Source organism: Pagrus major, chromosome 24 (assembly GCF_040436345.1).
Source record: "Pagrus major chromosome 24, Pma_NU_1.0".
Classification (NCBI taxonomy): Eukaryota; Metazoa; Chordata; class Actinopteri; order Spariformes; family Sparidae; genus Pagrus; species Pagrus major.
Window position 1 is genome coordinate 15,323,045 of NC_133238.1, and position 15,278 is coordinate 15,338,322.

A 15,278-nucleotide genomic window follows, 5' to 3' on the forward strand; every position below is an offset into this window, starting at 1 on the left:
ATTAAACTTTTCTCTTCGCGTTTGGTCTGAACACACCTTAAGAGTTCTTCTTCTTGCCTCTATGAGCTCTGGTGTGCAAGGAAAAGAGGTTTTGGAGGATCTTCAGGAACATACTCACCCAGGGGGGAGAAACCCCTGGCGGGGCTGGTGTCGCGGCTGCTCTCGCGACTGGTTTCGCGGCTGCAGCCCTGACTCATGCTGGGCCGGGGGATTCGGCTGCGGGCTAGAGGAGCGCAGCAGGCAGACGGACAGAGAGACAGGCAGACAGACAGACAGACAGACAGACAGTAAGCAGCGCAGGGGGAGAGTTTAGCTCGTAGCACTGACACAGCTGAGGCTCTGCAGAGATGGTTAGTCAGGCAGGAGAGAAGACAGGATGAGACTGAGGGAGGCTGCAGGAACAGTGTTAGTGTTAATGTGAGGAGGAGGAGGAACAGGAATACTGCGGTCGTTTGGGACGTGCATGCAAATCTGATCAACTCGGTACCAAAAAGGAACAAAGATCACACTTACAACTCGCTTCAGACTTCACTTTTACTTTTAAGTTTACGCGTTATTATCCCTCTGTGTTAACTCATAGTGTAGATCTGGTTGTGTCTGTGTTTCTTAGATTTCTTAGATAAAGTTGTATTTACTTAGGACTAAATAGTTACATCACATTACTTCAACAAAAAAGCTCCAAGAATCCACTTTATAAGATGATGTCATTGGCTCAAATGCTTCTACAGCAACAGGTTTAGCTGAAGTGAGCAGCAAAACATGTTGTCAATGAACAGCCACCTCACCTGTGCTCGATCTGGTGGGGCTGGTCTCTCGGCTGCAGCCATGACTGCGGTGTCCTCGGGGTCGGCTCTTGTCAGTCATGGTGCTGGAGGTGCTGTTGGCGGCGGCGGCTGCCGTCCCCATGGTCGGCCTCGGGATCCTGCCGTAGGTGGAGCTCAGCAGTCGGCCAGGAGAACCCGACCTACTGCCGGCTGAAACACACAGGGACGGACTTTAGTTAGTTCAACATTCACAAATGATTTCGACTGGTTTTTTTCCTGATGCTACTCTTCTCAAACATGAGGATAAAAGTTACTCACGTTGAGACTGAGAGACGACTTTCCCGCGGCTTCGTCCCCGGCTGTCGGTCACTGACGGACCGTTTCCTGCGCTCGTTCTCCTGGTTCGTACTCGACCTGCAGACGACACAAAACAGAGAAGGAGAAAGAGTGAGAGAGAGAAAACATCTTTAAACTCACGGCAAGTTCAAACACACTGAATATGAGGACTGCAGCTGGTTTTGACCTTCTCTACACTTCTGTCATGCAGGAACAGAGAAATTAAAGTTGAGATCGTAAGGAGGGAAACGTGACAGAAGATATGAAACAGGGAACAGTGAGAGACGAAAGACAGACACAAGTCACTTCATCCTGAGAGACATTTTCATGAAACAAAAAACAAGCACTGTTGTTTTTTAACAACTAATCATCAGCAAGTACACAACTCCACAAAATATGCAACAAAGTTATAGATGTTGACAATTTAATGCAGGAATGTTACATATATCTGTAACCTGAACTAGCAACCACAACATCACCAGACTCCCTTAACAAATGTAGTGATTTTAAGAGTTGTTCCATGAGGAGAAACTAAACAAACTTTGTGAAACAGCTACAACAATTTCTGAATCATTGTCTCCTTCTTGTAAATTCAGCATTAAATGAAAACAGTAAGTTGTGTTTCCTTGTAGAAAGTGTCAGTTTGTGGCAGCATGGCTGCACCAGCCTGTCTGCTTCTGTGTCTAAAGTGCTAAAGTCTGACCTGCCAACATTTAGCAGCTGTTTGAACACACTGTTTACACTGATTTCACCATTTACACTCAATTTATGAAAGAAGAAACATTTTATTGGCGGTAAACATCAAATTTTAGGCTACTTCTTTGAAGCCTGTGCAGAAAAGTGCCCAGACTCCCTTTAAAAATCGCCTCATTTAGTGAGTTGTTGAGTAGGAGAAACTTTATACACTTTGTTAAACACCGTCTCTGACAGATTCTTCATTATTTGGGCCTTTCTAGAAATGTCTTTCTTTCTTAATGTATAAAACATTGTGTCTGTTTGTCTCAGTGATGCAGTGGGTTTTTTTCATAGAGAGCAGAGGAGGAAGTGATCACTTGAGACACATGTTAATGCTAAGTGTGAACATTTAGTAATTCACCGCAGAAGTTTTTCTGACTTTAATCTCAGAATTTAAGTCAGAAAAATGTCAGAATTAGAAATCCGAACAAAAAGTCAAAATCCTTTAATTTCACTCACCTGCACTCGTTTCAAAATAGTTTTAACCAACACGATTAAATAGATTTTCACGTGTAACAGAGACGTTACAGTTCACCATGCATAGACAGTCCATGCATTGACAGCTCCATCACAGATGAGCACCATTACAGTACTGATGGGGGTCAAACACACACCGAGGAGGAGGAGGAGGAGGAGGAGGAGGAGGAGGAGGAGGAGGAGGAGGAGGAGGAGGAGGAGGAGGAGGAGCAGGAGGAGGAGCATCATTCCCCTGTCCACATATGGAGACACACACACAGCTTACCATCTGCGTTTACAGACGACGAGCCGTCTGACGGGTGGGTGAGGGGGGCGAGCCCAGGAGAGACACAACAAGGGTCACGGGTCAAGAGGTTAAGATTTGGAGATGCTTGAGAAAGAGGTGATCGGGAGACTGTGAGCCTGATATTCCACTAATTATCAGAATAAAAACGCCTCAATCGGATGAGACCCGATCAGAGACACACATGGAGACTCTTTAACGTGACAATACCACTCTAAGACCTTAAATTCAGCGTAGAAGAAATATCACTTTACAATTAAATATCACTTTTATAATGGGTCTCCAGGACCACTTATAAAAGCACGTCTAACCGTTGAATTTTGTCTAAATAACTGTAGTTTTGTCAAAAGGGTAGATGCCGAATTTACAAACATTTCATGTTGTATCGCAAATGCATGTTTTACAAACTGTTCCATGTGTATATGTACATTTACAGCAAAGAAATATTAAATCATGACATTTTTAAATGGACCTTTGGCACAGCAGGCTCGAGGGAAGCGGCTTCACACCAGGAAAGATGTGCTTACATATTGTTTTGAATTCTGACATGTCAGTGTTAATAAAATATACATATGTCAAGTGTTTATCAAGTTTCATGTCTGTCAGAACAGTTTTTGTGAAATCATGATGAAGTCTTGCAGCCTTAGCCAAATTCCATTCAAAAATCTGTCACTTTAAAGACGCCTGTGGCTTATCAGCAGATTAATCGCTTCACAATGTTGGAACCACTTTGCACATGTCAAAAAACATTAATTCAGATTAAAGGCTTTGGTTTTCATTTGATCATTTAATTTAGCGTCCATGTAAACAGTAAAATTGGAATTGCTAAGAAATATTGTGGATGTAACCACAGCTACTGGCTTTATTTACAGGAAGAAGTGCTTCCACAGTGATTGAATTAAGTGTCCAACATATAAATTAAATAATAAAAACCACTTTGATCTTCTGAATCCAGTCATAAGATCCGGATGCTCACTGAAGAAATAAAACTACTGAAGACATTTTTGGATTTGGGTGTCGTTTTAAATGTTTCCATCATGAGTTTCAGAGTCAATCGTAAAACAATACTTTTTCCAATCTTCCACACGAACTCAGAACTTTCCCAGGTCAGGTCAAATCCAAATAAGTCAGAAAACGTCACTATAAGCTCGTAAAAGTCATTTGAAGGTGACACACGATGGTTTTAAATGTGGTCTTCCTCACCCAGTGAAGCGTAGGATCCGGGGGGAAGAGCCGAGGCCGAGCTGAAGGGCCCCGCCGCCGCCGCCACCGCAGAGGGCACGGTGGGCATCCTGGTGCGGGCCGTGGCGGTGGCCGCAGCGTTGACGTCCACGTCGCTGCGAGAGCGCTGGAGGGAGCCTGGAGACGAGGCTGCGGCAGGCGTCCTGGTGTGGGCAGCTTTGGCTGGAGGACGTCCAACAGAGAGGAGAGCGGCGTGACACAGCAGTTTAACAGCTCTTAGTTCTCTGACTCTCGTGATCACAAACATTGATCTGATATTCTGGGACCAGTTTTCTTGAAAAAAAATCATAAACAAAGCAACTGAATCTTAAAAATTCAAGCTCATCAAATGGTAGGAAAATCTTTTAAACTGCTTTCAAAGGAACGTTTCACAAATTGAGGCTTCAACCTTCAAAGTAAAGGACGTCCTGAATCATATTTCCTCGTCTCATCTCATCAGTTTGGATATCACGAGGATTTTACCTCCTCACAACATTTACAGGTGAAGTAAAGAGTGACGTGAACTTACATCTCGTCGTGCTGCTTCCAAAGGTGTTTTTAACAGACAGAGGTCGACTGAGGAGACAAAAACAAGAGAAAATCGTCTGTTAACCACCAAACTATAAATACTACAATGTGTTAATTAATACCTGAACTTAATTGTAATATTATTGGTGCATTTACTGGCATATTCATTCATTTTATACACAGATATATATATGTACATCTCCTTCACTGCTGCTGCAGAATAACATGACACAAAACAGCCACATGGAGCTTTTTATCCAGAGAAACGGCACAAAGATCAAAGCTGAGCTCAGACACACAGAATATATTAACATGAAGAGACACTGGAGACGTGTGAAGTCTTATTTTATGATCGGTGGTGAGAGTATTGTTAGGAGAGCTGCAGAAACATGATGTAATGAAGATATTTTTAGACACATTTCATCATCAGATGTTTTGAGCTTCCACTGAATGAATCGCTGAAGATTTGTATAACACTGATGTTCAGCTGATCTGACAGCTGATATTAACTTTTTATTACTGGATCTGAAATCTCATTGGCTACATGACGCATCAATCATCTGGAGGCTGGTGTGTGATTGGCTCAGGAGAGAGGAGAAAGACGAGAGAGTGGGTCACTCATTGGCTGTTGTAGGCTCTAGGCCGGTCATAGAAGCTCAAATCTGCTTAAATGAGCTGTCAATCAAACGGCGGCCATCTTAGGATCTCCTGTAGAGGGATAATGGCGTCTGCTGAACTGACTACAGGTTATAGGAGGAAGCGTCTCACTTGAGGCTCTCCTGCGAGGACGAGGAGGAGCGATCGGAGGCGGGCAGTGACATCAGACTGTCTCCGCTCCTCAGGTGAGCCTGCAGAGCTTTCTGATAGGACGACTCCAGGCCCTGGAAGAGCTGCTCCGCCTCCCGACGGAAGTGACTGTGGAAACTCCAGTAACACCTGCAACGGCGAAAAGAAACACCATCAGGACATTTGTGGTCTTACACCTTAATGTTCAGGAGTAAAATGATGTGGTGACGTACTTCCTGGCCACGGAGCGAGCCTCAGCATCGGCATCGTGGATCCCTTTCTTTATAGTCTCCATTAAAACTGTTCCATGTCTACGAGGACAAAAAAGAAGTTCATTACTCAAAAGTCAGAGGAACAGGAGTATGAAGTCGGTGCTTTACTGAGCGTAGAGGGTGTAAATAACGATCTTGGGGCTTCGTGAGACTTGGATTAAACCCGATGGGCTGTATGGAGCCACGGTTTATGGTTTTTATGGTTGTTTTTTACATTTTAAAATAAGTCCCCAGCTACTAGAAATCCTCAAAACAAAGAGGCGCCTCACATGTGCAGAACTTGCCTGAGAAAAATCACAAGTTTTCTTCAGTATCACAGTAATCCAGCAATAGTTGTCTGTACATCCATGAGTACAGTGCAAACAGGAAGTGCTAACAGCTTAATCTGCAAAGTTTACATGGAGTTTTGTTTTTTGAACTGTACCTTTAGTATTTCCATCTGTATCGTGATGTGAACGCAGCCTTTGACCTCATGTGAGTCATGAATATGCCATCTGCTCTGCAGTCCATGAGGTGAACTATCACTTTGGGCTTTTACAGCTCCATTAATCGACACGTTAGGATGCTGATGTCACTCTGATGTCACTCTGATGTCACTCTGATGTCACTCTGATGTTACTGTTTGGAGACTTTAATGAGCTCATTTCGTTGATTAAAGCTGTTTTATTTCAGGTTTTATAATTTCAAATGTTTTGATCCGTGTCTCGATACCAAAACAATACACAATCCCATCAAAAATAATTCATATCCATCTGTATTTTGTATTAACGTGTGCGGATGTCACAGCTGCTTTCTTTCTTGATAAATCTGAGCTGGATTTGTACTCGTGTGATGTTTAGGATCAGTGATCGATGAGAACCAGAGAGCTCCCCTGGTACTGGGATCAGCTCGGGTTTCACCCTCGGCAGGAAGCAGCCGGGCGGAAACACAATGAGGCTTTTTGGAGGCAGACAGAGATCCCTCCTGGCATCGCCATGGAAACTGCTGAGACCGACCCTGACCCGGCCGGTGTCACATTTCCTGACAAGGTGGCGAGTAGTGCTTTAAGCCATTCACGAGCCAACGTTTTATACTTACTGTACAAATATCTGCTTATTTCAGTTCAAAATACAACCATTTGTTTTTGTTTTTGTAAAATCGTTGAGCGTGAGATGAACGTCATATTTTCATGTATTATTAAAAAGTGTTTGGTTTGGTCACCTCTCCAGAGAGCCCGTCTGCCACTCCCGCAGCAGCAGATCCAAGAACTCGAAGCAGCGCCTGAAGACAAAAGCATCAAAATAGAAATCATTCAAATCTGAACACAGACTAAAGAAAACATCCAGAGTACGATTATTTTATTATATCATTAGTATCATTAGTTATAAAGTAAAGTAAATATAATAAAATTTTCAAAATCTAAATAATAAAAATGTAATAATAACATTTTAATAAAATCATTTAAATAATATATAAATAACATTAAAATGCATAAATAAAATAGAAAACAAACAAATATAACAAATATATGATGTTAAATAAAAATGTTTGAAAACATTTAAGATAAAATAAATATAAAAAAGAATTAAATTAAAAAATGAATGCATCAAAATAAAAAATATAAATGAAATAAAACATATCAACATAAACAAAAAAATCAAAAGTAGAAATAAATAAGTTCCATTAAATAAAAAATAAAATTAGACATTTAAAATAAAAAACAGAATAAAATAATATTTATCAAATTAAATATAAAATTAAAATAAACACAAAAGAAATATTTTTAAATAATAATTCAAAAAATAAAATGAAATAAAATCGATGATCAAAGATAGAAATAAATATATAATATTAACTAGAAAGTAGAATTAAATAATATTAAATGAAGTACATATAATAAATTATATATAAAACATTAATCAAATAAAAAAAGGAATTAAGAATAATATAATGAAAAACAATAAGTAAATAAAATACAATAAATTGAAACAATTGTAAAAAAAACAGAAATACATGAATAAAACAAATAAAACGTGTGTGTGTGTGTGTGTGTGTGTGTGTGTGTGTGCCTCACCTCCTGACGGCCACAGATTTGGACGCACAGTTGCTGGTGATGATGGGGATGAGACGAGGGAAGTGTGTGTGCTGCAAAACACACAAAGTGGAGTCAGAACAAGGTTTAAACAGACGTTTCTTTCTTCAGCACTGAGACAGAGCGCGGACTCTTCTTCCTCTGTGGTCACAATAAAAACGGTCATGTGATTTCATCTTTTAATCCCATTTGCCTGTGAATTCTTTCCAGTTGTAACTGGGAGCTAACATCGTTATAACGCCGCCTCGTGAACAGTGAAATCAGGACAGGAAGCTGCCGGTACGCACTCTGAGGATGAGGCGGATGGCGGCCATGCCGGAGGTGGCCATGACTTTGGCACTGTTGGGGACCAGGTTGAGGAGGATGGGCATGGTGGCCTCCGCCGCGTGGTCGAAGCGACTGCCGAGCACCGACGACAGGTGGCTGCAGGGAACATCAGACAATGATGATGTTTTCTGACAACTTATCGTTTTGAATCATCAGTTTTCTCCTCTGACTGTCGTGTCTCACCCCAGAGTGATGCAGGCCTCCCTCACCACCTGCGAGCGGAGGTCTTTGGCGGACAGTTTGAACGCCGCCTCCATGAGCCGCAGCTGCTGCAGAAACCCGTCGAACTCAGCGGCGCCGGCCAGCAGCAGCGAACGCACCTTCTTCAGCTGGATGGACAGGAGGAGAGCAGCGATCAACAAACATTCTCACCTAACTGATGATCGAACAGAGACGACAGAGGAAGTCTTACAGCCGCCACTCGGAGCTCCCAGTCCTTCTTATCATCGGACAGCACGTCTCGAATCTTCGTCATGGCCTCCTCTACCTCCCTGTTGGAGTAGATCTGGTGGGCGAGAACAGGAAGGACCAGAAGATTATGAGCAGAACAAGTTTATGTTGAAATGTGGGATGAACGAGGCTCCGTACCTGCACTGTGGGAACATCCTCGAAGGCCTGGATGAAGTCCTCCTCATCCACAGCTCCAGCAACAGATCCATCCCTCCCTGCAGACGACACCACGGCACAACATGAGAGGAAATCCTTACTTTCATTCATCCATTCATCATTCTGTTTACTTGAGGGTTCAGTCTACGTGTACAGAATGTCATATTTGCTGTTTGAACATTAAGGTGTCGGTCGGTGTGAGCTCTGACCTGCAGACTTGGCGCTGGAGGCGGAGGCGGGACGTCGGAATGAACCCATGCTCACCGTCTTCCTCCCGGACAGCGAGGCTCCTTTGGATGAGGACGAGGAGCGGCCGCCGTCCACCGAGTCATCGTCCTCGAAGTTCTTGTCTGGAGGAGGAAGAGCGGAAAGGAGAAACGACTGAACAACGGGCACAAAGAAAACGTCCCTGCTGATGTGGAGACGGCAGGCGGACTCTGACATTTCTGCATTTTAACTTTTCGCTGACGTTCAGCAGAGAGCGATACAGAGGACATAACTCACATTCCTGCATCACCAACATAACGAGCTGATGACGGCGAGGAGGCTCACAGACACAATGTCCCGACAATAAACTCAACAATCAGTCCAGTGTTCCCAGTGAGAAGCCTCGAGTGACCACAGGAGAACAAAACACACAGTCTGAGGACACAGTCATTTCTGACCGACTCATACCTTCACTCTTCATCCCTGCAGAGGGATTCAGACATGGTACAGAGGTGAATGATGTGTTTGTTTAGGTTTTCATTAATGCTGAGACAATCAGTCGTTCAGGTTACAAATCATTTCAGTCACTTATTGAGCAGAAGAACCGATCATCCACACAGTGTGAGGATTTGCTGCTTTTCTGGATAATCATATAAAAAAAAGTCTGAATTCTGAAAAAAATGTAAAACACGTCACAATTAATAGCCAATAAACACTAAATAATCTGAATCTGTAAAGTAGCTGGTAACTGAATTGATTAAATAAATGTAGTGGAGAGGAAGTAGAACATGGAAATACTCAAGTAAAATACCTGAAAGTTAAGAACAGTACTTGAGTACATTTTTACCTTTATTTCTTCACTGGTTGTTCGAAATTTTGACACAAAGATTTTCATCATTAATGCAAATGAATATCAATCAATCAATCAATCAATCAATCAACCAATCAATCAACCAACCAACCAATCAATCCTTATTTGTAAAGCGCCAATTCACAACAAAAGTCATCTCATGACACTTTCTGAACAGAGCAGGTCTGAACCAAACTCCTTGATTCATTTATTGACAGAGACCCAACATGAGCAGCACCTGGTGACAGTGGAGAGAAAAAACTGCCTTTAACAGGCAGAAGCCTCGAGCAGAACCGGACTCAGTGGTGGTTGGGTTGAATATCAGTCCCAAATATCTGTTTTCATTCTCTCCATGATTTCTAATAATCGGTATCGGCCCTGAAAAAGCCATCGAGACACTCGGTCACACTGGTGGCAGCAGTGTTTCTTGTTGTCGGCCACATTAAACGTGTTTCTTTCAGTCGTTCTGTCAAAATACATATGAACTCCACAGAATGGCCGTTTTCAGGACCACATTTTTACTGATGTAACTGTTGAATATGATCTTTTAATGGCTCAGTAAATAAAAACACAACGCTGACAATCTTTTGTTTTTCGTCTGAGGCCGCGCCCTGTGAAAACGTCTCCTGGTGGTGGACAAGCGAGCGCCACGTGAGCCCCCCAGAGCGCAGGAATCTGCACGGCCAGCAATCAATCCTCTTTCATTATTCAGAGTTCACGCACACACACACACACACACACACACACACACACACACACACACACACACACACACACACACACACACACACACAGGGCACTCAGCCAACACATCCGTCATGTGCCATCAGGTTGCAGTTTTTTCCTCGTCAAAGCGACAACAACGCCTCAATATCAACACAAGGTGACTGTGTGTGTGTGTGAGTGTTGTGTGTATGTGTGAGTGTTGTGTGTGTGTGTGTGAAGGAAAACACACCTGTCACCGAGGCTTCAACACATTAGCATCAACATGACACAACAGGAGGGGAAAAGAGCTCGTAGCTCAGGAGGAAATCCCTTTAAACTCGACGATGTGCGTCTAAATATCAGGTAGAAACAGTAAACGCTGATAAAACATATCTGCTGTATCCATAAGGACCATCACTGATCAATCACTGAATCTGATCTGATCATACGTGAGCTGAGAGGGCTAACGCTACCAGATATCTAGCGTGATAAAGCGTGTGTTCTTACTTACATAACACCCGCCGCATGAGTTTTAATAATAAATGTTATTAATGCTCGACTTGTCGTTGTAAATCTGAAAGGAATAGTTTGAGGTTTTGGGAAATGAACAGATGACGGCAGAAGATGCATTTTACTGTTTTGGAATACTGTCACTTAAATACAAGAATAAGGTTTTCAGATCAAATTTAACCTCCATAGCCTCAGTTCTCACACATCAACTTGTAAACTCATCTAACGTCTCGTATCCACAACAGGTCTGTTCATCAATCAGCAGGAAAGTTCACCCAGGAAAACTAAAATACGCCAGATTTTTTTATTATTCCCTGAGAAATTAACAAAAATGTCAAAAAACACCCATCATCTCACGATGTCTGGATCCGTCCCTTTATCTGGATCAAGACCCATCCGAAATCCAAGTTTGGTGGAAATCTGTCGCTTACTTTTTGGATCATCCTGCAGAGGATGGAGATCAACCAACAACCAACAAACCAACCAACAAACACACGGACACAGGTGAGGACGTAACCTCCTCCCTTAGGTAATAAACACTTTATAACTAGAGCTGCAACTGAAACTTAATCGAGGTCAGAAAATGGTAAAAAACAATTGTCTTGTTTTGGACACAACCTCATGTTGTTTATCATAATGAAGAAAAGAAACAAGCAAAACATTCACAGTAAAGAAGCTCGAATCTGAGAACTGTGACCTTTTTGCTCTTAAAGAGAATGAATCAAACCGATTAATCGACCATTCAAATAGTCAGCGATTGATGTAATAGTTGACAGGAAATCGATTCACAGTCCTCTCAGACTCCAGGGCAGCAGACTGCCTCCCGTTTCCTGACCTCAGCTCCGCTCAGCGACGGACCGCCCGGCTGCATCGCAACAATCCAGCTGCGAGCAGGCCCACAAATCATCCTGCTGTGTTTACATTCAGACACCACAGACGCATTTACAGCCGTCGTCACACCAGGCATCCCTCCTCCTCCTCCGCCTCCTCCTCCTCCTCCTCCTCCTGCCATTCAACTCCTGTCGCCTGCATCCATCATTCATTACGACCTCCACTGGAAGAGCAGCAGCTTACAGGAGCAGATCCGCCTGCAGACCAGTTTCCTCAGCATGCCGGCAGACAGACAGTCAGACAGTCAGTCAGGTGGTCCTCCAGTCCTCTGAGCTCCTCACATCTTTCCCTCCTGCTGAGGAGAGGAAAAGGGGAGGAAGGAGGGGAGTCCGACCGCGAGCCCCCTCCCTCCCCCGTCAGGCAGCATGTGCTTCAATATCTGCCTCTCCGACTCCGTCCTCTAGTTCACTTCAGCACACACACACCGTCAGGACCGGGATGGAGGAAGAGGAAGGGAGGTGATGGAGGAGAGGAGGAGGAAGGGAGGGGTGGCGGAGTGGACCAATGGGATGCAAAGGGAGGGGTTGATGAGAGGACAAACCCCGGCGCTCGATGTGGAGGCGGAGCTGGGGGGCGGAGTCACAGCGTCATGATGACTCAGGAGAGGAGGAGGGAGGATGGAGGAGACACCTCTGAAGAGGAAGCTGCTCCTCTGGCGGTGTTAATGTCCGCCGCCGAGCCTCCGCCCGACTTATCTGAGCGTTTTTAATCACAGCGAGGTCGAAGCTGCTGCACGAGTCAGGGAAATGAATGAGGGAGGCAGTGGTGGAATGTAACTAAAATGTAAAGTACATTTACTCAAATCTCAGACGCCCCCATGGCGCCATCGCTTCTTGCCGCCTCAAGATAGCGATCTGCCATGAGTGCGCCTGAACACACCTCATTTTAAGACCAACATGCACAGGGGCGCACAGCTGGGCGCAAGGACATTTGCTGTCTACACAACGTGGGCTCTGGGCGTGAAAATGACAACTGCGTCAGTCTGAAACTAGCACTCACATCTTGTTCGACTTGTTGAAGCTCCTCCAGAGTTGCAGAAGACAAACCATGACGAGTCAACTGTGTTTGACAGGTGAGATTTAACTTTCACCACTTTGTTACAGGTGGATAACAACTGCCCACGTCAAAAAAAAAGACTAACAATAATCCGACAAAGTGATTGTGACTAATTGTGCCCCTCCTCTGGATTGCCGGGTCACAAGGTTTCCTCCTGGCAGCGTCTCAAAGTCTTTGTGAGCTCGGAGCCTGATGGAGCCTGACAGCTGATCCCCCCGATGCAAATTCACAAAATGACCCTGGAGAGGTGAGTGCAAAGTGTTGCGTCACCGGACACAGAAGGAAACAAGGGAGCGTGGGAGAGCAGCTGAGAGTCTACAGCAGGTAATCTGAGAGAGATCGAATCAGCCTCTCAGCTCTGCTCACAAATCAGACTTATTTTACTCACATTTTTCCGTCATCTCAGCTCAGAATAACAATCGCGTCAGATAATAACGCAGCCGCAGCTCAAAGGTGAGCTCCAACCTGTTCAGCCTTTTCATGGCTGAGTGAATGCAGTGGGAAACACCCCTGCTATTCTCCTGCACATCACAACCAGCTGGAACAACAGTGGGAGTGACGTTCCCACAGAATTATCAGGCTTCATTCACAACTTTCTCACCAGATTAAAATGCATTCACACCAAGCAAATCCACAGGCAGCAGTCTGGAGTTACAGTGGAGGGGCCATTAGTCAGGTATGCAGGGTATGTTTCTTTAGATGAGCAGGAGGTACAGAACGCTGGCTCACAAAACACCCACTACTCTGAATTAAAGGTCGTAAAAGAGCGTTAAGTTATTTCACCTAAGACCACGAAGCCGCTGAGAGGTCCAAACAAACACGTTTTTATGACTCAAACTGGATTTCAGGGTTGTAAACAATCAATAAAGTAACAAGAATTAAAGTCAGTAGAGGACAAACTTCTTCCAAGGACAGCAGTCCCCATTATCAGCATCTGATTATACTCATTCATAGACACCAGCCACCTAAATACGCCTGATTGTTTCATCAAGATCCAGGAATTATTCCCTGAGGATTTCAGGAAAATGTAGAAAAACACCCAAATCTCACAATGTTAGATATGCACCAAAAGTTAATGGGCTTTATTCTGGGCCAAAACCCATCTTTCATCCAAGTATGGTAGAAAATCAATTCAGTAGTCCAACAAACCAACCAACTAACCAACAAACCAACAAACTAACCAACTAACCAACAAACCAACCAACTAACCAACAAAACATCCAACTAACCAACAAACCAACCAACAAACCAACCAACTAACCAACAAAACAACCAACTAACCAACCAACTAACCAACAAACCAACCAACTAACCAACAAACCATCCAACTAACCAACAAACCAACCAACCAACCAACAAACCAACCAACTAACCAACAAAACAACCAACTAACCAACCAACTAACCAACAAACCATCCAACTAACCAACAAACCATCCAACTAACCAACAAACCAACCAACTAAACAACAAAACAACCAACTAAACAACAAAACAACCAACTAACCAACAAAACATCCAACTAACCAACAAACCAACCAACTAACCAACAAACCAACCAACTAACCAACAAACCAACCAACTAACCAACAAAACATCCAACTAACCAACAAACCAACCAACAAACCAACCAACTAACCAACAAAACAACCAACTAACCAACAAAACATCCAACTAACCAACAAACCAACCAACTAACCAACAAAACAACCAACTAACCAACACAACAACCAACTAACCAATCAACCAACCAACCAACAGTCCAAAACCCAAAGTCTCTTCATTTACTGTCATGAATGACATAGAAAAACAGCAAGTCCTCACATTTAAGAAACTGGAATCAGAATATTTTTCACATTTTTGCTTGAAAAATGATTAAAACGATTAATTGATTATCAAAATAGTTGGTGATTATTTTTCTTTCAGTCTCCTGATGGATGAATCGACTAAATGTTGCAGTTTAAGGAGTGATGGACAGCGAACAGGATCAGGTCAGCAGGACTTTATACAGTTATCTGAGATATTTAGAGATGTTCAGCACATCTGTGCATTTGAGAAGCTTTGACCCAAAGAACAGACAGTTCTGCTTCATGAAGGATCTTAATGAGGATCTTTTTACCCGACTGGCAGATCAGTTAAGAGTTTCAGCTCTACTGGACATCTTGTTGTGTTTTTGTTTACTTGTTGGGTTTTCAGGGTCAATCAGTGGTCGTTCCTGTTGGGACTGGACCTCTTCCTGTTTGGTATCCTTCAGTTTCTGTGGAGAGGAGTTTTCCTGTTATGTTGTGTGCAGCATCGTCTGGTGTCTTTGTACATCTGTGCAGACGCCAGCAGACGTGAGGCCAGAAAAAACCTTGTATAAAGCAGCAGCGAGTGAGTTTTCCACTCTGCAGACCCTCATAAATGCTCTTTAAGCTCTGTAGCACATCTACCTTGTGTGAGAGACTCACTGGTGCATGCTGCCCTGTCTCTCTGTCCCGGCACTGTGTTCATTATTCAGGAGGTTTCCAACTGTGCAACCTAAGTCCTGCTGGCAGCGCGTACCTGTCCTCGTCTCTCAACACCTCCCCTGCAGGACCTCCTGAGGCTGAGTGACGCACACAGCCAGGTCCATGTTTATTAAACCTGCAGAGCTGGATTCAGAAGCACAAGCGA

General features: G+C 43.6%; 1 protein-coding gene across 1 annotated transcript in view; it reads right to left on the minus strand.

The window, feature by feature from the left end:
- The window catches only part of LOC140992068 (CLIP-associating protein 1-B-like), a 40,930-nt gene that overhangs the window by 15,496 nt on the left and 10,156 nt on the right, over nucleotides 1-15,278 (minus strand). The window contains exons 9-22 of the mRNA XM_073462304.1: nucleotides 8,616-8,756; nucleotides 8,389-8,465; nucleotides 8,213-8,305; nucleotides 7,984-8,129; nucleotides 7,761-7,896; nucleotides 7,456-7,526; nucleotides 6,603-6,662; nucleotides 5,364-5,441; nucleotides 5,113-5,280; nucleotides 4,346-4,392; nucleotides 3,799-3,999; nucleotides 1,083-1,178; nucleotides 786-974; nucleotides 119-223 (exon numbers count right to left, since the gene is read on the minus strand). Of these exons, the coding sequence (XP_073318405.1) occupies nucleotides 119-223; nucleotides 786-974; nucleotides 1,083-1,178; nucleotides 3,799-3,999; nucleotides 4,346-4,392; nucleotides 5,113-5,280; nucleotides 5,364-5,441; nucleotides 6,603-6,662; nucleotides 7,456-7,526; nucleotides 7,761-7,896; nucleotides 7,984-8,129; nucleotides 8,213-8,305; nucleotides 8,389-8,465; nucleotides 8,616-8,756 (1,608 nt within the window). The remainder of the gene's footprint in view (nucleotides 1-118; nucleotides 224-785; nucleotides 975-1,082; nucleotides 1,179-3,798; nucleotides 4,000-4,345; nucleotides 4,393-5,112; nucleotides 5,281-5,363; nucleotides 5,442-6,602; nucleotides 6,663-7,455; nucleotides 7,527-7,760; nucleotides 7,897-7,983; nucleotides 8,130-8,212; nucleotides 8,306-8,388; nucleotides 8,466-8,615; nucleotides 8,757-15,278) is intronic.